This window comes from Nycticebus coucang, chromosome 20 (assembly GCF_027406575.1).
Source record: "Nycticebus coucang isolate mNycCou1 chromosome 20, mNycCou1.pri, whole genome shotgun sequence".
Lineage (NCBI taxonomy): Eukaryota > Metazoa > Chordata > Mammalia > Primates > Lorisidae > Nycticebus > Nycticebus coucang.
In genome coordinates this window covers 36,962,671-36,990,404 of record NC_069799.1, presented here as the reverse complement: position 1 = coordinate 36,990,404, position 27,734 = coordinate 36,962,671, and the positions used below count along the sequence as shown (strand labels likewise).

Below are 27,734 nucleotides of genomic sequence, written 5' to 3'. Positions count from 1 at the left end.
GCACTTAAAGCTGTCGGTGGGATTAGACCGTTTGAACACACGTGATTACTTGCCAGTTTTCCACTGTTTTTGTCCTTCGGGTCCAGAACTGTCTTGCTGATTCCCTGTATTCTCAAAGGGATGATTATAGGCCAATCCCAACAGCCAGAGATGCCTAGAGTCTTATCTCCCCAGACTCACAGTCCCCAGATGCAAGGAAGCTGTTACTCGGCTGCCATCTTGCTCTCCACTCCCCCCTCTACTTACTCTTATAGATTATAACTCCACTCCTTTCAGCACCCTCGATCATAGGAGACAGCAACTTTTCCCTGTAAAGGCCCAGAAAACAAGAAGGATTAACACTGGTGTCACTCTTTTTCTTTTGATAAAGCTGGGATTTGGGACTTTTACTTCCATTTTCACCATGCTCTATTATGATGGGGTATAAAGTCTGTGTTGGGTAAATATTGAAAAACTTCTTTATATTCTCTTTGTCTCTTTTTATTATTTATATATATTATATTTATATATTATTTATATAAATATATATATATATTTTTTTTTTAGAGACAGAGTGTCACTTTGTCCCCCCTTGGTAGAGTGCCGTGGTGTTACAACTCACAGCAATCTCCAACTTCTAGGCTCCAACTCTTGCCTCAGCCTCCCGAGTAGCTGGGACTACAGGTGCCCACCACAACATCTGGCTATGTTATTATTAGTGTTTGCTATCTTTTCCTTTTTTATAGTTTATATTATGCATGTACACACACAAATTTATTCATCTGTCTACTTGTTTATTATTTGGAACTGAGTTTCTGTCACAATGGGTGGAGTGCTGTGTTGTCTTCACTCACAGCATCCTCAATATTCTGAGCTCAAGAGATCTTCTTGCCTCAGCGTTATGAATTGCTGGGATTACAGGCATGTGCCACCATGCCTGACTACTGTTTATGGGAGAAATGGGGAAGAGTGTAACCACTCTTGCTTAGGTTGATCTTGAAAACCTGTGCTCTGTTGATCCATTCAGCTCAGTCTCCCAGAGTTCTAGGATTATTAACATGAGCCAATGCCCCCAGGCTCTGTGGTGTCTCTACAACTTCTGTTCACCTGCTGTGCTGCAAGTTCCTACATGCAATATTTATTTAACTTTAAGATAATTCGTGCCTGTGTACTGTATTATGCTATCTTCCTAATGTTCTTGGCATGATTTTGCAGATAAAATGTGTAATGTGTATTTACTCAATTCTGATAAAAAGTCAGTGCCTAAAATTGCTATTGTTTCAATTTCTTTCAGCCATATCTAACCATCCTGAGGAAGACCATTTGCAAGATCTGGACACAAATATTTTATTTCCAGAGATAATCCTTAGGAGATATCGAATCTGTGCACCTGACAATTTAAGCTCAACAAAAGAGTCTTGGGCGAGTATGTCTGCGTGTAAGCAGCAGAAAGTATGTGACAGTGGACTTGACCGCTGTTTAACGGCTACCCATACCAAAATCTTCCAGTGTAGCAAATGTTTGAAAGTCTTCACAAAATTGTCAAATATAACTAGACATAAGATGATATATACCATAGGGAAAACGTTTCACTATATAAAGTATGAGAAAGCCTCTAACCCATGCTCACATGTTACTAAACATGAGATAATTCATATTGGAGACAAACAGTACAAATGTAAAGAAGGTAGCAAAGTCTTCAGATCTTGCTCAAGCCTGTCTAAGCATAAGAGACATCATACTGGAGAGAAACTTTACAAGAGTGAAAATGAGGGCAAATGTCTTAGCTGCAGATCAAAATATTGTACCCATAAGAGTATTGATAGTGGAGGAAAACCCTACAACTATGAAGACTGTGACACACTTATCAAACAATACTCACATTTTTCTGGACATCAAAGAATTCATTCTGAAGAGAAGCACTGCAAATGTCAAGAATGTGGCCAAGTCTTTAACTGGCACACAAACCATTTTAGACATCAAAGAATCCATTCTGGAGTGAAACCCTACAAATGCCAACAGTGTGGCAAAGCCTTTACCCGGTACTCACACCTTTCTGAACATCAAAGAATTCATTCTGGAGAGAAACATTACAGATGCCAAGAATGCGGCAAAACCTTTAACTGGCATGCAAACCTTTCTAGACATCTAAGAATCCATTCTGGAGTGAAGCCCTACAAATGTCAACAATGTGGCAAAGCCTTTAACCAGTACTCAAACCTTTCTGTACATCAAGGAATTCATTCTGGAGAGAAACCCTACAAGTGTCAACAATGTGGCAAAGCCTTTAACCGGTACTCAAACCTTTCTGTACATCAAAGAATTCATTCTGAAGAGAAACCCTACAAATGTCAAGAATGTGGCAAAGCCTTTAGGTTGTACTCAACCCTGTCTGTACATCAAAGAATTCATTCTGGAGAGAAATCCTTCAAATGCAAAGAATGTGGCAAAGCCTTTACTTTTAGGTCATCCCTTACTAAACATGAAAGAATTCATTCTGGACAGAAACCCTTCAGATGTCAAGAATGTGGCAAAGCCTTTCACCATAACTCATACCTTTCTGTACATCAAAGAATTCATTCTGGAGAGAAACCCTACAAGTGTCAACAATGTGGCAAAGCCTTTAACCGGTACTCAAATCTTTCTAGACATCAAAGAATTCATTCTGGAGAGAAACCCTTCAAATGTCAAGAATGTGGGAAAGCCTTTAATGATAATTCAGCCCTTATTAAACATAAAAGAATTCATTCCAGAGAGAAACCCTACAAGTGTCAATGATGTGGCAAAGTCTTTAACCAGTACTCAGGCCTTTCTGTACATAAAAGAATTCATTGTGGAGAGAATCCCTACATATGTCAACAATGAGGCAAAGCCTTTCATGTTAATTCAACTCTTACTGGACATCAAAAAATGCATTCTGGAAGGAAACCCTAGAAATGTCAAGAATGTGCCAAATCCTTTCCCCAGTACTTGAGCCTTTCTCAAAATCAAAGAATTCATTCTGGAGAGAAACCATACAAATGTCAACAATGTGGCAAACCCTTTAGTACTCAAACCTTTCTGTACATGAAGTAATTGTTTCTTGAGAAAAAACTTACAAATGCCAAGAATGTGGCAAAGACTTTAACCAATACTCAGGCATTTCTTGTACGTGAAATATTCATTCTGGAGAGAAAGCATATAAATAACAATGTGGCAAAGCCTTTAATCAGTATATGAACCTTTCTGTACATAAAATAATTCATTCTGGAGAGAAACTTCATAAATCTGAACAGTGTGGCAAACTCACTCACATTCAAACCTCACTGTACATAAAATCAATCATACAGGAGAGAAATCCTCAGAATATGAAGATGTTATAGTACTTTTACTTGGTGTTGAAACTTTCTAGGTATAAAAGAATTCACACTGGTAAGAAATCCCACAACTGTGAACAGTGTGGCAATACCCTTAACTGGAATTCAAACCTTACTGCACATAAGAAAATTCATACTGTAGAGAAATCTTACAGATGTGAATAATGTGACAAAGGTTTCTCCTGGTCTTCAGCCCTTATTAAACATAAGAGAAATCATCCCATAGAAAAAATGTAACAACATGAAGACGTGGTAAAGCCTAATGCCAGTACTCAAGTTTTCTGTACACAATAGAATTCATGTGGAAGAGAAACTCTACAAATGTGAAGAACTTGACAGATGTTTAACTTGTGCTTAAACCATTGTATAAATGAAAACGTTATAACAGAGAAATCCCCTACAAATGTGAAGAAAGTTTTGAATCCTATATTCACTACTCACACATTTCAGTCCATAGCAGAATTCATAGAGAAATTGTATATATGTGACAATGTCTAAATGTTTCTCATGCTTTTCTAATCACAATTCATATGAATGAAATACTCTACAAATGTCAATCATGTCTCAAAGCCTTAAAGTTCTGTTTGTCCTGTTAGGTAGGGCTGAGGAGAGACAGAGTCAGATGATACTGGAAGATCCTTTGTCCATCATAACAGGAAAAAAAAAGACCAGAGTGGGCTTCCATGAAAGATAAGCTGGCATTTTATGAAGGCTTCCAAAAAGTGAACTGATGTTTGCTTTACAAAAATGAGTCTCAGAGGTTGAGAGGCCACAATGTGGACATATAGCCAAGGCCACAAAAAGGGATGTTTGGATCATGGGTTCAAGTGATGTGACTATAAGCTCAAGTGACCTATTTTCATTAACATAGTACGATTTGCACCAGTTCTATCACACTACACTAATCCAATGATAACTTCTGGAAATTGCCTTACAGGGATAGGAAATGGGAAGATACTCCTTTCTGGAAGTTTTCCCCCTTTCCAGGAAAGATCATGAATATTTACCCCCACACCACTTAACATAGAATTGGAAAATCTATGTAAAGGGAAAGCATCTTCCTAAACCCAGAGCCTTCTCCACTTGAAAGATGTGTTCGTTCTCTGGAGTGTACGGTTCTCTAATAAAGTTTGATCTTTTGCATACACATATCTACTTATTCTGCTCATTTATTCCACTGTCTTGGTACCAGTAACTATTCTTTGGCCCCTGGAACAAAAAAACAGGGAACATAAACCTGATACCCGGTCCCCATATGTGACTTTTTGGTACCAAAATTTGGGAGGAAAATACACATCTTCTGCAAGGTAAGTTAATAGAACAATGAACATTGTTAATTCACTCTGCCTGCTCATATGACTTATTACACCTACAGGTCTCACACTGCTTTCCAAGTGATGTAGCTCCTTACCTACCCCTGTTTCATCTCTTTTTTTCTTCATCTCCTCAATGCACTTCATCCCCCAGTTAGGGGGGATGTTGCCTCAGACTCCACAACCAGAATGTTCAACGAGATTTTTAAGGTCTTGGTAACCAGAGTGGGGAGGAAGAGTCACTGAGAGAAAGCCAGGCCAGCAGCAGGCCCCAAGAGCAGAAGGAAGTTTTGAAATGGTTGCCACCACTAGGGAAGAAGGTTGTCAGGGACATAGTTCCTCTAGAGGCTCAGGTGAGAAGACACCAGGCCTAAGCCCTCCCTTACTATGTGGGTTTCTGGGGCAAGAAATGGCTCAGGAAGGGGACTGCTGGGACCATGCCCTCTCCTTGCATTTGTCATTGATTCAGCCTGAGAGTTGGAGTTTCCTCTAGAGAGATGCACTAGGTAGTGACATTGCCCTTTCCTGGGAACAAGGGATCACCCTCTTCATCCAGACCCTGTGAAATCCCGAACCAGCATTTACCATCTGGAGCTCTTTCAGTCTGATGGATATGCTCTAGCTTCAGTACAGGTCTGCTTTCTGATTCTGGGGTGGCTGATTGTTGGGGAGCTGTCTGCCTCTGTCACAGTAAATGAAGCGATGTTCATAACATTAGAGCCACTACTGCTCTCCCTGGATACTCAGGGCCTCTGTGTCCCTCTCCTATGTCTGTTATAAGAACAGAAGGTAAAATACAACCTCCTTGTGTGCTCTAAAGTCCATCACTGGCTGATGATGTTTCTGTTTATACCTCTTAGTGCTTTCCACCTGCCCTACCCCATTGTTTGGATGAAGTCTTAACTTTAGGTTAGAGATCTAAATTCTTTAAATCCATAGGCCTCCTGTTTTAGGCCTTTAGAAAGAAAAGACTTAAGTGGGATAGAATTTTCTGTCAAAAGAGAAAAAACAAGGCAAGAAGGAACCAATATGTACGATAGAGATATGAAGAAAAATGAACATGAAGAAACACAGGTGGTGAAGAACAGTAAGAGGAGAGAGAATGATTTTGTGTAGGACAAAACCTAATGTAAGGATTATTTGTCCTAAAGTAAGTCATGGTTTAAGAAGACGAATTTGGGACAAACATAGGGCTTCAGTTATATCTAATGTAGTCATAGATTACATAACATGCAAAGGTGAATGTATAAACATTTTGCATGTGAACAGGTTGGCCTGACTGAAAGGGAATCTGTAATTAAAACAACAAAGTCTTCTTTTTATTATCAGACTTTGGTTTTTTTTTTTTTTGAGAAAGAGTCTCACCCTATTAACCCCCGGAGAGTGCCATGGTGTCAGCTCACAGCAACCTCCAATTTCTGAGCTTAGGCGATTCTCTTGTCTCACCTCCAGAGTAGCTGGAACTACAGGCACCTACCACAAGGCCCAGCTATTTTTTTGTTGCAGTTTGGCCATGGACAGGTTTGAACCTGCCACCCTCCGTATATATGGCCGGCACCCTACCCCCTGAGCCCCAGGCGCTGCCCCAGACTTTGTTTAAAGCTTCTACAGATTACTTGTATATTTGTTATAATATTCCACATCAATCTGCCACTATAGGGTTAAATAAAAAACTAGCTCTGTATTTTCTTCTGCCTGCCTGAAGCTGCATCTGCTTAGTTACGGGTATTGACATCAAGATTATTAAACTGTTATCACCACTCAAGGTCATCAGTTATTCTCTTGACACTGAAGTAGAGAGAAAAAGGAGCCAACTTTGTCCTTTAAAACACCAGTCTCGCCTTGGTGCCTGTAGCACAGTGGGTAGGGTGCTGTAACTCAGACCTGTAACCCATGCATGCAGTTAAATTGAATTTTATTGGATAAAATTCACAATTATCTAAAATTTAAAATGCTCTAAACCATTAACGTTTATCTCATGGTCTATGATATGAAAATATTTGCCAAAGTACAAAAGAAAACCAAGTACTATTATTTTTCCTACATAAAAATTCAGTACATTTATATGATGAAATATTTCATGATCCCAGTGTAAAATGTCAGTAACAATATGTAAATGAAATAAAACTAATGTGGCCACTCATGGTGGCTGGTCCATATAATCTTAGCTCTATGGGAGCCTGAGGCAGGTGGATTCCTTCAGCCTAGGAGTTCAAGACCAGGTAGAGTAAAAGCCAAACCCTTTCTCTACTAAAAACAGAAAAATTACCCAAGGGTGGTGGTGGTGCTCCCCTGTTGTCACAGATACTCAGGAGGCCGAAGCAAGAGGATTGCTCTAGCGCAACCACGTGAGCTTACTGAGAGCTATGATGCCACAGCCTTCTAGCCAGGCTGACAGAGACTCTATCTCCAAAAAATATATGACAATGTCTCAGAGATAGCAATACTTGTGTTAGATTTAATATCCTACAATAAAATGAGATCAATCAAAATAAAAGAAATTTGAAAAATTAGGCAAAAATATTAACCAGGCAGAGAATATTTTTTCTTTTTGTTAGGGATCAATATTAAAATTATAGAGGGAATACATATTATCAATAATCATTTAATATACTTTGAAATTTTTTTTTTTTTGTAGAGACAGAGTCTCACTGTACCGCCCTGGGGTAGAGTGCCGTGGCGTCACATGGCTCACAGCAACCTCTAACTCTTGGGCTTACACAATTCTCTTGCCTCAGCCTCCCAAGCAGCTGGGACTACAGGTGCCCGCCACAAAGCCCGGCTATTTTTTTGTTGTTGCAGTTTGGCTGGGGCTGGGTTTGAACCCTCCACCCTCGGCATATGGGGCCGGCGCCCTACTCACTGAGCCACAGGTGCCACCCATACTTTGAAATTTTACACAAAGAAAATGTAAATGACAATAACATTATTTCTCTGCAAATTCTTTTTTTAATTTTTATTTATTTATTATTATTTTTGTTTTAGAAACAGACTCTCAGTCACCCATGGTAGAGTGCCATGGTGTCAAGGCTCACAGCAACCTCCAGGTCTTTGGCTTAGACGATTCTCTTGCCTTAGCCTCCCGAGTAGCTGGGAAGATAGGTGCCTACCACAATGCCCGGCTATTTTTTTCCTGCAGTTTGGCCAGGGCCAGGTTGAAACTGCCACCCTTGGTATATGGGGCCGGCGCCCTACGAATGGAGCCACAGGCACTGCTTTTACCACGAATTCTTAAGACAGAAATAAAAATTTAAACATTTTTCCCAAAAAAGTGCTACAAAGGTTAGTGGATAACGGTCCATGTACTGAGAGTAGAGAAGTGAAAATCTTTATCTTTTTTTTTAATTAAAGAACAAGGTTAACAACATGCATTTACTTTGTTGCTTCTTATAATAATATACAGAAATGCATGAATAATGAAACCCTCATGTTTTTAATTAGAAAGGATGGCATGAGTGTCACAAAACATCCAAAAGACTAACTGTGTTACATGAATATAACATTTGTCACTCATCATAGCTCTCAAGGAAACTCAGGGTTCAACTTTGTGATTATAGTGTTCCAATTCTTTCACTAAGGTCTCCACTACTTTTGTCATTCTTTTATTTATTTATTTTTTGAGACAGTCTCAAGCTGTTGCCCTTGGTAGGGTGCCATGGCATCACAGCTCACAGTAATCTCCAACTCTTGGGCTTAAGTGATTCTCTTGCCTCAACCTCCCAAGTAGCTAGGATTACAAGTACCCACCACAACGCCTAGCTATTTTTTGGATGTAGTTGTTGTTGTTTGGTGGGCCTGGGCCAGATTCGAACCCACCAGCTCTGGTGCATGTGGCTGGCACCTGAGCCACTTGTGCTACAGGTGCCACTTCTGTCATTCCTAAATATGTGTCCAAAATTGTGCAGCTGATCATCGGAAAATGTGAGAAGAAGAAGGTCTTTGACTTTGCACCCAGAGCTGCATCTTCTGCTGAAGAGGGTCCGGGAGCCCCCAGGTCAAGTCTCATCTGATTCACTGACAGGCTGTGACCTGTCCAGGGATAGAGTGTGCCCATGTCCTTCCTAGGAGAAGATGTATAGGGGAACAGCCCTCAGCAGAGAAGGCAAAGTCCACGCAGGTGTCCATATCATAGATCTGCAGGCCCCTGCAGCCAGGTGAGCTCAGAGAGCTGCTCCCAGATTAGGAGAAAATGTATCTGCTGTGACCATACCCAGGCTATGTCTTGATAAATTGCCTCAGACATAGCATTGAGGGAGGTCACCAGGATATTTTGTCAGCATAGCAGGTGACCTTTTGGAAACTGCATTCTAGGCCATTTAGAACTGAAATCTGGGCCACTTGCTAAACACAGTGTGGGTCCATAGGGTACCCTGCCACAGACTGCATAGGCCTTCTCCATGTCACCTCTGTGTATAATGTCAGAGACCTTTGGTTTCTCTTCCACAGTCAAGCTGTTCTCCTCTTATAGACGCTACTCTGTGTAGGAATCATGTGAGTGAGACACTCCACCATAACAGTTTTTCCAAGGTTGCTCATTCGGTAACCTTCCCATGCACCTTCAGGTGAACCACACTTGTCTGTCTTCCTCCTTTCTGACCCCCTCATTCTTGAGAAGTCTGATCCCTGCCAATGCTCTCGGAGTGCAGGATCCTAAAATCCTCTCACCACTGAGGAACACACTTTCTGCCAAAGCCCTGTGTCAGCTAATTGTCTGTTTTTGAAGCCAAAGAAGCAAAATTTTACCTGCTGCTTTATCTTGGAAGCTACCGATGGAAATAATTTTCTTTTTTCTGGAATTCCCCCATCTGAGCTGAAATCAGATTCTGTGGATACAATGAGTGTTTGAGTGAGCACCTCTAAGGGAAGTTCTAGTCCATCCTGGATAATAAGGAGCTGCACTGGTCAACAAAAGGTGATTCTTCCTTTTCCAGAGTCCAGAGTCTGAGAGGTCCTGGCTGTCAAAGAGCTCCCAGTTCCCTTGCCAGGGTTTACTGTGTTAATCCCTCCCCTGTGACCTCTCACATGGAAGAATCAAAATTTAATGGAGTCTAGCTGGTTTTGGCTTTGGGCTTATATTTTTTTAATTTTCTTTGTCGTGTGCATTGTCCTCTGATCCTGGTGCAAAAGCAAGATTAGAAGACTACCCTGTCATGAAGCCCCAAGCCCCATAGTCTACATCGGGGGCATATTTGTGGGTTATTCTCTCAACTGAATCTGTTCAGCTGTATCAAAGTAAACAGGAAGAATACTCATGCAGGGGATCACTGCTGCATTCCTCAAATCCCCCTGATGGCTGTAGGTCATTTCCCATTTGCAATCTCAAAATGAAACACTATGAAAGACACATACCCAGTATCCCTGACTCCCACCCTCCTTCCAGGCTCCATATGAAGAGTCCAAGCCCTTATCTTGCCTTTGGATGTGGTTCTTACTGGAATAATTATAGTTGTCATGGACCAGCCACGACATGCTGTGGGTTTATTTCCTAGTGGCCTGGTGGTGTCAGGAGACCGGAGAATCATTAGTAGGAGTTATAGAATATTAATATAGAGAAATAATAGACACAGACAAAGAGATAGTTTTAAGAGCGGAGAGTCTTGGGAGGCAGCACACACTTCACGAGGCTTTCAGTATGCCATCCCGAGTATCAGGCTAGCTCTGTATTTATTTAATACATCAGAGTTACAGTCATAAATCTCAGGAAGGGCAGGGAAACAATCCCACCAAGGTTCTTGCTGTGTTTGCATTCCTACTAAATAGACTAACTCTACAGCTGATAATGTTAATTGCATGGATTTACTTGTTCCTTTTTAGTGCTTCAAAGTATAATGGTCTTAATGTAACCAAAGTCTTGATAAGAAAGCCAATCAGAGGGCGACTCAAGGATCAAATCCCAGCCGACCCACAGTCACACACCACAGATGTGATGTTTTCATACTCTGACAGCCTTGTGTCCAAACAGACTCCTCTGGACCAATCAAAGTGACAGAAGAAAATAAATCTTTCTTCTCCTTATCTGGTCTGGAGCAAGTCACATTCTTAACTCCCCAAAACCACTACCTCAGAGCACACAGCCTTGCCCTGGCAGAAAGCAGCTTCAAAGCCTCCAGGCAGCTGCTGCCTGCAGCTGTGAGGGGAAGGGGGATATACAAACACGGCAGGCTACAGAAATATTAAAGGGATAGGATCTCACACTTTGTGTTCAGAGGCAGTAACATCAGTCTGAATTGAAGTCCCCATAACTGTCTCCCTTTGTCTAGACTTTGTTCCCTATTCCTAATAATATTTCTAATCTACTAATAATTAATAATTGAGTATTAGTTTAAAACATAAAATCATTATTACTAGCAATGCAAGCACATCAAGATACGACTCCTTCCTTAGGTCTTCACACATGCACGCTTCAATAGTATCTTACTGATTGTGTTTATCTGGGCTTTCTTCTGCAAAGTGGGTCTGCTAAAAAGGGTCAGTGGGGCATTGCATACAGCAGCAGTAGGGATCTGGATCTTCACCTCCCAATTTCATGTAGAAGCTCAAGTAAAACATCCTCACTTTTACTCATCTGGATTTAGGGTGTGTGAAGCTCTGCTGGTTTGGTCTTTAATAAGGAGATCTTGGGCGGCAACCCTAACTCAGTGGGTAGGGCACCAGCCACACACACCAAGGCTGGTGGGTTTGAATCCCACCCTGGACAGGTAAAAAACCAACAACAGCAACAACAACAATAACAAAATAGCCAGGTGTTGTGGCAGGCACCTGTAGTCACAGCTACTTGGGAGGCTGAGGCAAAAGAATCACTTAAACCCAAGAGTTTGAGGTTGCTGTGAGCTGTGATGCCACGGGAAGCTAGTGAGGGTGATATAGTGAGACTCAAAAAAAAAAAAAAAAAAGCAGGTATGTTTGAGACATTATTCCTTTCCTTTACTCACCATAACACAATAAAAACAATTAAAAAATGTTTCCGACTGTGATTGCAGTGGGGACTTAATGTAAAGGGGTGGTTTTTTTGTGGGGTCTTGTTACAGTGTTATAAAGCAGGGCATGAAAGCCACCAGACACGGGAAAAATTCTGTGGATTTATTCCCATCAGATTGCTGGCTCAGTTCTCCATAGAAGTATTTAAGAACTTGCCCAGATTTCAAGATGCAGAATTAAGCAGCCTATCTATTGACACATGCATATACATTGCATGTGAAAAAAATATTTAGTGTTAAAAGTTGTCTAGACAAGCTAGGCACAGTGGCTCATGCCCGAAATCCTAGCACTCTGGGAGGTCGAGGCTGGTACATTGCTTGAGTTCAGAGTTTTGAGACCAGTATGAGCAAGAGCAAGACCTCATCTCTAGTAAAAATAGAAAATCTGAGGCAAGAGGGCTGCTTGAGCCTAAGAGTTGGAGATTGTTGTGAGCTATGATGACATCATGGTAGTCTACCCAGGATGACAGCTGAGCTTCTGTCTAAAAGAAAAAAAAGTTGTTTACATAGCTGTTGTAATTTTCAAATGCTTGCAATGAAAAATATTAAATTATATTGGATATGCACATATGTGGGAAAATAAATATAAAGCAAAAAAATAAAAACAAAATAAAATGTCTTTACCCATCTAGAAACCAACAGAGATGATTAGATCATATGATATTGCTTTGACTTGATTAGAACCAATGCAAACCATAGTGACTGCTGAGTCTAGAGGCAGGAAAATGTTCAGCTGTAGAGGCTGGACTTCCCCCAGTCATCCTGAGAGCTCCACTGTGTTCTGTAGAATTTATCCACCATACGCAATCTCAGCAGATAAATTCATCTAGTTTATTATCATCATTCTTATACCTTTTGATAATTTTTTCTTGTATTTTCATTTAAAATGTATTTTGGATAAAAGTATTCATCATGAGTTTCCAGTCATGAAATGAGCCACAAATGAGCCACTTGCCTTTGTGTAGCCAAATAATAAAATCATCATCATAATAAAAATACCAAATTTAAAACACAACCTGTTCTATCATGAATTTTCTGAAGCTGCCAGTGCTTGATACAGATTCACTGACCTCCTTCCTTTGAACTCAGAAGAAATGTGGAAGAACGGTAAGGTGAAGATCAGAAGGTGCCCACTCAAGTGTTTGGAAGACCCTGTCCCACAGGTGGGTTCAAATAATGGGAAGAAACAGAATATGCAACCAAAGAAGTCCTGGCAACTTCTGACTCCAGGGCTTTATAGCAAAACTGAAAGAAGGAAGAAAGGTAAAGATGACAGATCTCAAGGGTTGAAGCCATGATTGGACATTAAAATTTCAGCATCTCCCAATTTCTCTGTGTCTACAGCTTTCTCCAAGCATAGATGGAGGAACAAAATGGAAGTACACAGAGGGTGCAGTAGACATCAGAGTTCCTCACTCAGGGGCTCATGCTACTCCTGGAGAATGATTTGGGGGAGGTATGTGGGGTTATCTCTAAACTGTAAATGGCAAGTAGAGTAACAATGAAGCCTAAGTGAAAGTATCTTGATTGTACATCAGAAACTGAAGAGCTACATGCATTTGGAAGGTGGATACTCCAGTAGGGTATGAGAAGCCTTGGAAAAATTTGCAAGATCTTCAGTGCCTTCTTCATTCCAAAATATACTCCGTGACTCTCTCCTTGTTTCCCATCCCCCAAGTGAAACAGCAAGTTGAGACAGGTCTAGATATTTAACATAGATTGTTTGTCAGGCAGAAAGAGCTGCAGAAAAGAGAAAGATGCTACTGCAGAAGATTGCCAGGGGACCTCAACTGTGGCACCAGCAGACAGAAGGAAAGTGGACTCTTGATCTTTATTTTTCTCTTATTTATTTTTATTTCTCAGAACTTCTTTGGTGGGGTGGGGGTGGGGGATTATCCTAAAAACACAAGATGACCAAAAATATTTCTCACACATACATGCATGTGTTTTGTTCTTTTGCTTCTTCCTTTTGCTCAGTTCCTTTTCCCCTTCTCCTTCCCCTTCCTCCTACTCTGCCTTCTCCTTCCTCTTCTTCTTCTCCTTCTTTGCTGTTGTTCACATATCCACCAAAAGGATGCCAGTGTGGGCATTCACTTCAAGTGTTTCTATCACGTGCCTTTATAAAGGTAGAATCCTATATACAAGATCACGCAACTTTCAAGTCTTGATATATATTTCTCAAATATTCTTCAAGAGTTCCTTGGCCATTTACACTCTGTGCAAGAATGTACAAACTAGTGACCATAAAAAGTGACAAAATTAGGCAGTGTTCAATTTTCAACATATCTATCTAACCCAGGGGTCCTCAAACTATGGTCCGTGGGCCACATGCGGCCCGCCAAGGATATTTATCCGGCCCGCTGGGTGTTTTTGCCACAGCTGCCTGTCCTGCTTAGTAGCCAACTTGTCCCGGGCCACAGTGCACATGTGTGGAATCCTCCAACTCCGTTCCTTCTCTCTGTCTCTCCTCACTGGGTGTTATTGCCATCCTGCTTAGCAACCCACTGTCCAGGCCACATTGCACATGTGTGGAATGTGCCCCACACTCTCCAATTCCCCTCCTTCTCTCCGACTCCACTCCTTTTCTCTGTCTCTCCTCATCCCTCCTTCTCTCTGTCTCTCAACTCCTCATCTCAGTCCCTGGTGTAATTGTAGTAGTCACTAGGTTGCCTGTGCAGAGCCTGCTGCTGCCTAAGGACCGAGGTAAGAAGAAGTTAAGATTTTTCTTTTCTTTTTTGAAGTTAGGAGGTCTTTTTTTTTTTTTTATCTTGTAGTTAGTAGGGCCTTTTTTTTTTTTTGCAGTTAAGGGGGGCCTTTTTTCTGAAGTTAGGAGCTCTTTTTTTTTTTCTGCAGATAGGCGGCACCTTTTCTTGAAGTTAGAAGAGCCTTGTTTTTGAAGTTAGGAAAGCCTTTTTTTTTTTAAGTTGGTTAGTTGGTTGGGGGTAGTTTTTAGAAGGTTGCATCACAGTGATAACGCAAATAGTCAGCGCTCAATGCTAATGCAAATTGTCAGTGCTCAGAGGTAATGCAAATGGTCAGAGCTCAGAGGTAATGCAAATAGTCAGTGTTCAGTGATTATAATTGTAAGTGCTCAGTGTTAATGCAAATTGTTAGCACTCAGTATTAATGCAAATTGTCAGCAGTCAGTGTTATCCCAAATGGTCAGTGGTCAGTGTTTATGCAAATGGTCAGTGCTCAGTGTTATCACATGGGGGCTCCAAACTGGTAATCTGCCTGGGCCCCATGGAAACTTAATCCGGCTCTGCAGACAGCCGAGGAGAAGGAAACCCAATTTAATTGCCAGTAAGTGCATTTATATTCTGATTGCTATTCAATTGTGTATGATGTTGTATGTTGTGTGCTGTGTAAGCCTGGTTCACACTGTTGCAATCTCTGAGCAGTGCAAGTTCAGCCATATGCTTGTATGCCTGAACTTGCATTAGATTCAGAAGAAAAAAGGCATACGTGCCTTCTTTTTTCCTGCAGTGGAATCTGATCGCATGGGTCTTCTCACCCATGTGATCAGATTCCTGTGCAAGTTCACAGATTGCAGTATGGTTTGCACAGGGTAGTGTGAACTGGAAAGGTGGTGGAGGAACCGGCTCTGTAATCACGCCTGTTCCTGCACCACACCAGTGTGAGCCTGAGGTAAAAGCTGAGTTCCACCATATGGGCACTGGCGAGGCTGAAATGATGTGGACTGGCAAGGCTGCATTGATGGACACTGATCAGACTGCATTGATGGGCAGTGCAGTCTATATGTCTTGGTGTGGGCAAAGTTATTGCTGGTATATTGTTTTTGGAGCACTGTATATATATATATGTATATATATTGGTATTTTACTAATAGCAATTTGGAATCCCTAGGAAACAATGATATCAAGAAAGAGAAAAATTGACTCTGAGTGTAGGATATTCAAAGAACAGTGGACTTATGATTACTTTTTCATGCAGTACAAGGAAAGAGCTGTGTGTTTGATATGCCAGAATATAGCATCTGTGTTCAAAGAATACAATTTGCATCGACATTATCAAACTCAATATAAAGATAAATATGATAGTTTGGTTGGAGAAGTGAGAAAAGATAAAATATTAAAACTGAAATATACATTGACAACTCAAAAAAATACTTTGGTGAAGCAGAAACAGCTAAATACTTCATCACTGTGAGCAAGTTTTCAAGTTGCCAAGATAACAGCGTGCACTGGCAGACCATTCGTGGAGGGAGAATTTGTCAAAGAATGCCTTCTTTCTGTTGCCAAAGAGATGTGCCCAGAGAAGGCCGATTTATTTAGTACAGTGAGAATTTCAGGACCCTCAATTACACGAAGGATTGAAGAAATGGGAGACAATTTGCACCAGCATTTGCAAAACTTTACAAAAAACCTTTCATATTTTTCCTTGGCACTTGACGAAAGTAATGATGTTCATGATTCTGCACAACTTCTAATTTTTATTCGTGGTAGGGATGACTATTTCAAAGTCACAGAAGAGCTTGCTGCACTGCAAAGCATCAAAGGAACAACTACAGGAGAGGATATTGATGAAAAGGTTTGCCAAACTGTGAATAGTTTGGAGCTAGACTGGGCAAAACTAGTCAGTGTGACAAATGATGGTGCTCCTAGCATGGTGGGGTCTAAGAAAGGAGTAATTGCTTGCATTAACCAAGAGATGGACAAACATAACCATTCTATCCAATAGCCATACACTGCCTCATCTACCAACAAGCGCTGTGTAGTAAATCACTGAAGTGGGACTCTGTTATGAAAACTGTGGTATCTTGTGTTAACTTCATTAGAGGTATACACTAAACCACAGACAATTTCAAGAATTTCTGTTGGAGCTAAATGTCGCCAGTGAAGATGTTCTGTACCACACAGAAGTCCATTGGCTGAGATGAGGGAGAATTTTGAAACATTTCTATAACCTACTTCATCAGATTACAGCTTTTCTGCTTTCAAAAAACAAGTACCAGAGCTCAATGATGCAGAATGGAAATGGCACTTTGCCTTTCTGACAGATATAACAGAGCTACTCAACAGTTTCAATGTGCAACTTCAAGGAAAGGGGAAGCTCATCTGTGATATGCAATCACATGTGAAAGCAATTGAAGTAAAATTAGGCTTCCTCATCAAACAAGTGAAGGAGGAAAATTTCTGCCCTCTCCCCACAACTCACAGTCTGTTAGCAGAAACTCCATTGGTTGCATTCCCAAATAAAACATGTGTGGATTCACTGGAAAAGTTGCAAAAGGAGTTCCAATTTAGATTTAAAGAGCTTCATCTCCATGAACAGAATATACAGATTTTCCGTAACTCATTTTCAATTAACATTGAAAATGTGGATACAATTTACCAAATGGAACAGGCTGAACTGCAGAATTGTGACTCTCTGAAAGATGCATTCAAGTCAAGCAACCTTCCTAATTTCTATGGATCTCACCCCTCTGAGACATATTCTAACCTCAGGAGCCATGCACTCAAAATGGCAACCATCTTTGGGAGCACTTATGTCTGTGAACAGACTTTTTCCAGAATGAAACATCTGAAATCTCCAACCAGATCTAGACAAACTGATGCACACTTGCAACACTTGTTACGACTAGCAGTGACAAATATGGAACCGAACATTGACCATCTCATTAGCCAAAAGTAGGCCCATATTTCCCATTGAAATATTACTTGTTCTTCATTTTAAATATTGTATTTGTTCCCATTTTGTTTTTTTACTTCAAAATAAGATATGTGCAGTGTGCACAGGAATTTGTTCATAGTTTTTTTTTTTAAACTATAATCCGGCCCCCCAACGGTCTGAGGGACAGTGAACTTGCCCCCTGTTTAAAAAGTTTGAGGACCCCTGATCTAACCTGTTTTTGTGTGTACATATAGATATTGTAGATCCTGGGTAGATGGGCCCTTTTTATCATTATGTAATTTCAGTATTTTTCTATTGGTTATTTTGACCTAACGTATAATTTGTTTAATATAATTATAGCTACTTTACTCACTTTTAGTTACTTTTTCAATGACATACAGATTTTTTTTCTTTTTACTTTTAGCCTATTTAAGTCCTTAAAGCTACAAGCAGTATTCTGTAGACCTACTGTTGTAGAAACTCACTCATTCTAAATTGATCCAGCCATATTATCTTTTTAGATTAAGGAGTTTAACTCATTTATATTTAATGTAATTAATTTACTATTCCTTTTTTCTTCTACATCTGTAATCTCCCATTTCTTCTCCTGTTACCTCCATTTCTGTTCTATGGATTTTTGTAGTTACTTCCTTTGATTACTTCCTCAGTTTCTTTCATGTAAATTGTATAGATATTTACCCTCTGAACGTCTTGAAAAATGGAAATTATAAAAACATCTTAAAGTTATAAGAATATAATTCACTCTCATAACCAGCAAACTTCAATTGAACACAAAACACGTAACACTTTACATTTCCCATTTTCTTATTAACATGATAAATTACATCATTTTATATTGTGCATGTATTCATTGAGACATTTCAGAAGTTCTAGGACACACAGGTTTTTTTTGTTGTTGTTGCAGTTTGGCTAGGGCTGGGTTTGAACCCACCACCATTGGTATATGGGGCCAGCACCCTGCTCACTGAGCCACAGGCACCACCCGACATTTCAGAAGTTCTAAAGTAACATGCTTGAATGTATATATTTTGTAAAAACTGAATTAGATAATTAGTATGTACCCCACATTTATTAAAATGATTGGTTTTGTATGTTTTCACTTATTGCAAGCAAATAGTAGATTTCCATTCACTATTATCAAACTTAAACTGAATGAGAATACAATTTATTTCTAATTGTTCATTTTATGTATCAATTACATAGAATCTATTACAATATCCATGTCTTGCTGTATTTAGAAATGAAGGCTTTTCTTTAATTCTGAAAGCTGAATTACAGCCTTTCTCTTTGGTATAAGGAGATCACCAGTATATCAATAACATTAAAACAAAGTTTTTCTAGTGTCATTTAAGTCCTTAGTCCTTAATATTTTCTTATCAAAGGTTTTCATCAGATTTTCATGTATTTTTGTAAAGTGTTATTGCCCTAACTGTATACGAAAGATTCAGAATTTGTGCTTCTCATGGATGTACAGTTATCCTTGAAAGTGGCAGTTACAGGCTGGGTGTGGTGGCTCATGATTGTAATCCTAGCACTCTGGAAGTGGAGGTGTGTGAATAGCATGAGCTCAGGAATTCCAGACCAGCATTAGCAAGAGTGAGACATCACTGGATATAGTAGCTGGGTGTCATAATACAAGCCTATAGTCCCAGCCACTTGGGATGCTTGGGGAAAAGGATCTCCTAAGCTCATAATTTTGAGGTTATTGTGGGCCGTAATGGCACAGTATTCTATCCTGGGGCAACAGAGTGTGACTATGTCTTAAAAATAAAGAAAAGAAAAGAAAAGAAAAACATGACTGTTATCTAGAATACTTTAGTAATGTACTATTTTTTTCTAGAACTGTAGAAGTGAAAATTTCTTTTAATTTTCTTTTGTAATTTGAGATAATTCTTTTTACATTTTCAAAGTAGGTCAATTTTCCTATAGTCCCAGCTGCTTGGGAGGCTGATGCAAGAGAATTGATTAGGCCCGAGAATTGGAGGTTGCTGTGAGCTGTGATAAATATATTAAGTTTAAAAGGTGTCCATTCTGATACACTAACCTTAAAACTCCTTATTTAAAAGTAACTTAATTGCCTTTGTACCTTATGGCAATAGACATACCAAGCTACCCCAAAGATAGCGCTTAACTATATGGCACCCAGGCTTTTTGTATCCCTGCTACAACACAGGGAAACCTTGTTTGCTAAGATTAACCCCTTTTCTACCCTGGGCACAAAACTGTAAGTCCAACCCATCTAAAGTAACTTAAGATATTAACCTTCTTGAAAACTATCATAGCCAACTACACCTTTTTAACCCTGTAAATACACCACTTTAGCCATTGGTGTTGTACCAACACTAGCTATTGGACTCAATCTGAAAATTAGTCCATTGGTCTGTGCCATTGTCAAGGCCCTTATGTGGGGTGACAGAGCTCCCCACATGAAGCACATGAAGTGAGCCTGGTAAGGGTTAATTGGCTTTTGCTAACACAGAAGCAGCTTTTGCAAACAGCAAAAAGGCTGGACAGAGAACTGGGCTTGCCTGAGCAAACAGAACTTGTTAACATGGAAATGAAAAATTCCAGGAACAAATGGCTCTGAAGTTATGCATTCCGTCAGACCTGGGGCTTACAGGTGTTACAGCCTCACTCCTAGAGTCATGTATCCGAGATTGACAAATGTGAAAACATTATGTCATAAGAAGCCTATAGGTCTCTATGCTGTGGAAAAACAAGGCCATAAATCTAAACCCGGTGAATTGAAATACTTATGAGGAGTTTCACTTCCTCATTTCCCTTGCAGTTTTTGTGTTATGTTTAATCAGGTTTGTAGTTAGAGTTGCCGCATGTCTGAGAGGAATGTAAAAAACAGAAGAGATTGTGTTAATGTGGAGATTTGATATTTACCCACAAGTTAATTTTAGATAGAGTAAGTTAGGTAAGATTTAGGTAATAGTAAAGTTTACAGATTAAGTTTCTACATGACCGCCAATGTATATAAGGTGGCACAAAATAAAGTCTCTTTGCTACACGCCATCTCTTGTGTGTGTAGTCAGTCATTCCTGGGCCCATCAACATTTCAGGAGTGAGGTCAAACCTATGGCAAAGATGCTGACTCTCGCGTCTCCAATCACGAAACACCCTTAATACAACTTCTTAAGCCATAAACGCTCTGAGCATTGAATTAAAATGAGTATGAGAAGCAAAAAATCAAGCAGCCATTATTATTTATTATTAAAACACAATCATAGATGTAAAATATTCAAAAATATATACTGCTTCAGTTTATTTAACAGTTCCCAATTCATCAAAAACAATTTAAATGGGCTTGGTGCCCATAGCTCAGTGGTTAAGTTGCTGGCCACAAGTACCTGGGCTGTTGGGTTCGAACCCGGCCAAGGCCTGCTAAACAATAATAGCCAGGCATTGTGGCAGGTGCCATAGTCCCAGCTACTTGGGAAGCTGAGGAAAAAAGAATCACTTAAGCCAGAGTTTGAGGTTGATTTGATGTGAGCTGTGACACCATGGCACTCTACTGAGGGTGATATAGTGAGACTCTTTCTCAAAAAAAAAAAAAAAAAAAAAGTTAAATATATAAAACATGTACTCTAAATAATACAAAGAAAATTTTGCAGAATATCCAACACTTCCTATGTAACATATTGTCATAATTACCTAAATCCATACTTTAATAGTTATTCTTATGTTATATATTATAAGCTTATTAATATGTTACAAAATACAACGTATTCCAGCTCAAGCAGTTAAGGCGCCAGCCACATACACCTGAGCTGGCGGGTTCCAATCCAGCTCCAGCTGCCGAACAACAATGATGGCTGCCACCAAAAAATAGCTAGGTGATGTGGCAAGGTGCCTGTGGTCCCAGCTACTTGGGAGGCAGAGACAGGAGAATTGCTTGAGCCCAAGAGTTGGAGGTTGCTGTGAGTTGTGAAGGCACGACACTCTACCCAGGGCGACATCTTAAGGCTCTGTCTCAAAAAAAAAAAATAAATAAAATAAAATAATAATAATAATGAACATCACAGCCTCCATAAACATAACAATTATTTCCATTTGAAATCAATGTCATAGATAGGAAAATAAAGTAAGTAAAAGTGGAGAAATGTGGGTAGACACAGACACTCTCGCAACCTTTCTTAACTATTTCTGAACATAGAATGTACTTTAAAATATAGGAACAAGGGTCGGAAGGGGTGGCTCACACCTGCAATCCTAACTCTGGGAGGCTGAGGTGGGTCCATAGCTTGAGCTCAGGAATTCAGTACAGCCTAAGCAAAAAGCCAGATCTCGTCTCTACTAAAAATAGAAAAACGGAGACAAGAGAATGGTTTGAGCTAAAAGGTGGAGGTTGCTGTGAGGTATGAAGCCAGGGCACTCTACCCCAGGCCACAGCTTGAGACTCTGTCTCAAAAAAAATAAATAAAATGAAATGAAAATAAATAAAATTTTTTTTTAAAGTTTAAAAAAATAGTAAGGAACAGTAAATCAGTCAAACAGGCTAAACCAGAAATAAGTAATAAAGTTAATGATCTTTTTAAAAAATGAGGAAGTGGGCAGCACCTGTGCCTCAAAGGAGTAGGGCGCCAGCCACATATGCTGGAGGTGGCGGGTTCAAACCCAGCTCAGCCAAAAAGCAAGAAACAACAACAACCAAAACCCAGGAAGTAATCAGGCACTATAGAACAAGTTAATAGCATGTTGACTGATTTTTTGGATGACGGTTTTGTTTCATTAGTTTTTTCAATTGTTATATTTATTTAACTTCCCTACGTGTTGTTAATCAGATAAGTATAATATATTTTAGTATACTTTTGAAATTATCCCCTATATAAATTATTAAAATTTGCACCATAGACAAAACAACATTTACAAAATGTCGCAGTTCTCCGGAATTACTAGCCTGTCCAATAATAAAGCCTTCCTACAATCATCTCCCTTTCTCCGTGTTTTACTACAGTGACAGGTAACCGAGCCACTTTCTGTTCACCAACACTGTGAGCCACCGCGCTCAGCCCTAAGTTTACGTTTAACAGGAGAATGGAGGGACTGGGGGCCCCACCGACTACAGCCCCTCCTTTGAACAAGCCCCACACACCCAGTTGGGATTCCTCCTGACACCTTCCTGTTGTCACCATGAGGGAGAGACGCCGGGCGCTGCAGACACACAGCTGCTCAAAGACAGCTCTAGGCCTTGGTCCAAGTAACAGCTCCAGGAAGGGGCCACAGCAACAGAAGCCCCGGTCCCTGCTTCACTCCACCCTTTGCTCACAGGAGTGTGAGGACCAATGGCTGCCAGTGGCAAACTTCGCTCTGAAGACTCTAAAACTGAAGGGAAATTGCCTAGTCCTGCCACACCCACTTCCGGCTCCAACCACGCCCTACCCCCTCTCAGGACACCCAGTCTCCTAGACTATTTCCCAGATTCCAGGATGTCCCAGTACCTGCAGGTCAGAGAGTGACAGAGGGTGTGGCAGACACCTGGATGGTCCTGGAGTACCAACAGTTGAAGAGGGAAACCCAGATCAGCGCCCAGCTCAAGAGGCAAGCGCTGTTCTAGATCTCAGGAGCTGCCTCCTTTTCCCGTGGTGCATCTCATTGGACGGTTCATATTGGAGCATCTCTGATTGGATAAGGCCTCAGGCCCCACCTCTCTGTCCTTGAGTGACAGCACTGCCCTCGGAGAAAAGTCTGAATGAGGCCAGAAGGCTGACAGTTTCTTGACCACAAGCACTTTTTATTTTTTCCCCTTTCCTTTTATTGATTAAGGGCAGGGACCAGGACTTTGTTCATGTCGATATTCCAGGTCCACTGGATATACTCTTGCCAAAGAGTGTATGTTTCATAGATTTCGACTAAAGGAATGAAAATCTGTTAACTGAGTGTTAGTTGTGCTAGGCTTGGACACCTATTTAAATAGAAGTTAGACTCTGCTTTGAAGGCATTTTGAATGTATATCATGAAGTCTAGCTAAAAACATGCACAGAAATAACTTAGTCACCTGATAGACAGATGAACAGCATTGGGAGTTCCAGGCAAAGGCCATGGCAGTTCAGAGAAGGGTGAAATTAGGTCAGGTCTCCAGTGAGGGGTTGGCATTGCAGGAGGCTTCATGCCGGAGGTGGTATTTAAGTTCCCAACTAACAGGCTCAATGTAGGGGTACACGGTGCCACCTCCCCGATGAAGGACTCAGCTACAACATGGGCTTTACCTAACAATCTCTGTAGCTCTTTTACACATGACTTCGTGCCCTCTCTGGGATACAGCTCTGCCTGAGGATTATTTGTAGTTAGCCATTGAATACAAATTACATATTTTCATTAATTTTAACAATACATACATATATATGTGTTCATAAATACACACACAGTAAATACATGTTTTCCACTCAGGGAAACACCATATTAACAATTATATATATATTTCTTTTTGGTGAAAAGTTACATGCAGGGTGGACATCAAGTTCGTGTGCAATTTTAAATAGTTTGCTATTTAAACTTAAAATGTCACCATTTAAATTTAAATTGTTTCCTATTGGCTAGTTGCCATCACATTGAAATGTAGCTGTGTGAGCTCTGAATCTAACCTCAGAGATGTGACTGGCCTGAATTACACTTTTTTGTTGTCAGAAGTAAGGGAACATTCTACTCCATATCATCATCTCTCCTGAGGTCCAAGGGTGGGAGAGACAGTGCCCCAAGAGTGAGCAGGGGGCTGCGAACAGGGGGCTGCATGCAAGAAGTGTCTACTGGTAGACATACGCTTCATACATTGCTGGGTGGATGCCTATCTATCTTCCAGAAATCATATAATGAACAAAAATTAGGGGGGCCCCAAGAGGAAACTTTAATATTATAGTTAAACATTAAATATTCCAAATACACTACAAAGCGTGGGATATACACATAACACATGTGATTATCATGACTGGACAGAGCAGCCTGAGTGTGACATCTTGGCTTCTGGGACATACCAGAAGTCAGATCAGTATATCCACAAACTCCAGGGATTAGCGAACCCCACTAATGAATCCAAACTGCTAGGCCATGAAGCTCCAAAAACAACACAGGTGAGCACAACAACAGCTGCTTCTCCTCCTGCTGTGGATGGCACCAAGCAGCAGACACCTGGGGGCTGAGCTGGGTAACCAGGGCTGTGAAGCCAGGAGAAGTGGCAGGTAAAGGCTGGGCTGGCTCAGCACCTGGGCAGGACTCAGCACCTGGGTGGGGGCCTGGCAGATCACAGGGCTCCTTCCACTTTAACGTCTGTAAGACACACTGCTGTAACTCAGGGATTGTTAGGAAAATATAATAGTGTCATGAAGGTAAGAATGCCATGTCTCGGTACCACTGACAGAGACAATTTTGCACAAGTATTTTTAGTAACTTCACTTTCACATTTGGTGGGACATTTAGATTGATCTCTTTTCAATTCTAATGTCAAACTATCTGCTACTCATTTACCTGCAATTGTCACACCCAGATGTAGTGCAAACCTCAAAATTTACTATTACAATGTGCAGAACTAAAATTTTTCATGAAAAAGGGACGATGAGCAATATGTTACACAGTTTTGTTTGTTTGTTTGTTTTTATTGAGACAGTCTCACCTTGTTGCTCCCTGTAGCGCACCCTAACATTATAGCTCACAGTGACCTTCAGCTCTTGGGCTAAAGTGATTCTCCTGCCTCAGCCTGTCTAGTAGCTGGGACTTCAGGTGCCCACCACAATGCCTGGCTATTTTAATTTAGCAGGCCTGGGTTGGGTTCGAACTCAGCAGCCCCAGTTGCAAGTGGCTAGTGCCATAAACACTGAGCTACAGGCACCCAGCCAAGTTAAATAGTTTTATGAAAATAATTTTTTTCATTATTTAAGGTTTATGATAGCTGTGCACACATTTGCACAATAGTGGAAATATTTATATAATAAAACTCATCACAAATACTACCAATCAAGATGATTTCAAAATTTTTATCATCTTGCCTTTACTTGGAAAAACCAACTTCAGTCACCCTCATCACATGTTATAAAGTAAATATAACGCATCATACACTAACTACATCTAATAATTTCAAATATTCTTTTTCTTTTTTTTTAGAAGAGACAGAGTCTCACTTTACCACTCTTGGTAGAGTGCTGTGGCGTCACACAGCTCACAGCAACCTCCGTCTCCTGGGCTTAAGCAATTCTCTTGCCTCAGCCTCCCAAGTAGCTGGGACTATAGGTGCTCCACCACAACGCCCAGCTGTTTTTTTGTTGTAGTTTGGCTGGGGCCAGATTTGAACCCACCACCTTCAGTATACGGGGCTGGCGCCCTAGTCACTGAGCCAAAGGTGCTGCCCAATTTCAAAAATTCTTATGGAAAACAATGTTATCAAACCTAACAAAAATAAATAATTTCTTTGTTTTTTGAGAGAGAGAGAGAGACTTACTCTGTCACCCTGCATAGAGTGTTGTGGTTTCATTGCTCACAGCAACCTCAAATTCCTGGCCTCAAGCTATCCTCCTACCTCAGTCTCCCCAGTAGCTGTGACTATAGGTGTACACCACTATTCATGACAAGTATTTCTATTTTTAGCTGAGATTGGGTCTCCCTTCTGCTTAGGCTGGCTTGAAGTTCTAAGCTCATGCAATTCATCACCTTTAACTTCCCGGAGTGATCAGATTACAGGCATCAACCACTGTGGTCAGCCTACATAATTTATTTATGTGAAATAAAAATATTTTTCTTAATTTTTATGACTGAAATTCAACACGTATACAACAACCTTAGAATTTACATGCTCCACCTATTGCATTTCATAAAAACAATATTTAGCATAGAAATTTCAAGTGACGAAATTATAGATATTTATTGCAGATAAAAGTTCATAGACCATAATTATTTGTAAAAATACCACAGGAGTCTTGGTTCCTGTAGCTCATTGAATAGGGCACCGGCCACATACACCAGTGCTGGCAGGTTTGAACCCATCCTGGGCCTGCCACACATCAATGACAACTGTAACAAAAATAGCCAGGCATTGTGGAAGGTGCTTGTAGTCCCAGCTACTTGGGAGGCTGAGGCAAGAGAATCACTTAAGCCCAAGAGTTTGAGGTTCTTGTGAGCTCCAAAGCATGCTATCAAGGACAAGATAATGGCACTCTGTCTCAAAAAAAATTAAATACATAAATAAATAAATAAAATAAAAATAGAAATAAAAATTCCATAGGAATACACAGATACTCCAAAGCACTTTATTCTAAAACTGTAAGATAGGGAAAAATACATAGAATTGAAATAAATGCATATAACAGGGCAATAATAATTTTACTCAGTTTTCAAAGGAAGACTAAGAGAATATGATCTCCAGCTAAAATTTTAGCTCTACTATATAGACAATTAATAAATAATTAAAAAGGGGTGGTACCTGTGGCTCATTGGCTAGGGTGCCAGCCACATATGTTGCACGAGGGATCGTGGAGTGGCTGTCATCACATGTTTAGGCCCGCTACTGAAATGGTATGAAAGCAGGAAACGGCTACAAGCTCATAGTGGCAAGTTGCAATATTTTTTATTTCCAGCCAGCTTAAATAGCCAGCTAGTCACGTACACACTGTTGATTATAATCACAGAGTACTTTACATATTGTAAAACTTGATTAACATTTTCTTGGTGCTTGCTAATCTACTGATCAACTGATATACATTTTTCTAACCCAAAAATAATTATCAGATGAGACGTATGTCAGCTGCTTTGCTTGTGAGCCGATAGGTCACAAGACCACGATAAAGAAAGAGTAGACTGGGCGGCGCCTGTGGCTCAGTCGGTAAGGCCCCGGCCCCATATACCGAGGGTGGCGGGTTCAAACCCGGCCCCTGCTGAACTGCAACCAAAAAATAGCCAGGCGTTGTGGCAAGTGCCTGTGGTCCCAGCTACTTGGGAGGCTGAGGCAGGAGAATCGCTGAAGCCCAGGAGTTGGAGGTTGCTGTGAGCTGTGTGATGCCACGGCACTCTACCAAGGGCCATAAAGTGAGACTCTGTCTCTACAAAAAAAAAAAAAAAAGAGTAGACTGTTCCTTTAAATCTCTGGAAACCCATAATGACCTGAGGGGCAGAAGCTTAGTATCTTGCTTAACCATGGTCCGGAGGCCATTCAGCTTATTGATTACATGACTTGCATGCATCAGCCTCTGGTGTGTATGTCTGGGAGTGGAATCTTCTGCTCCAAAGCCCTCAGGCTTGACAGTCACATACCGAGGTAGCCAGGCCTACAAGGAAACCTTTTTTTTTTTTTTTATTTATTGTTGGGGATTCATTGAGGGTACAATAAGCCAGGTTACACTGATTGCAATTGTTAGGTAAAGTCCCTCTTGCAATCATGTCTTGCCCCCATAAAGTGTGACACACACCAAGGCCCCACCCCCTCCCTCCGTTCCTCTTTCTGCTTTTCCCCCCCCCATAACCTTAAT

At 40.6% G+C, this 27,734-nt stretch overlaps 1 protein-coding gene across 1 annotated transcript in view; it reads left to right on the top strand.

Annotated features, from left to right (window-relative positions):
- LOC128573039 (zinc finger protein 595-like) overlaps positions 1-4,471 on the top strand; it is a 40,069-nt gene extending 35,598 nt beyond the window's left edge. The window contains exon 3 of the mRNA XM_053573256.1: positions 1,274-4,471. Coding sequence (XP_053429231.1) covers positions 1,274-2,757 — 1,484 coding nt within the window. The 3' untranslated portion in view covers positions 2,758-4,471. The remainder of the gene's footprint in view (positions 1-1,273) is intronic.
- The last annotated feature ends 23,263 nt before the right edge of the window (positions 4,472-27,734 follow it).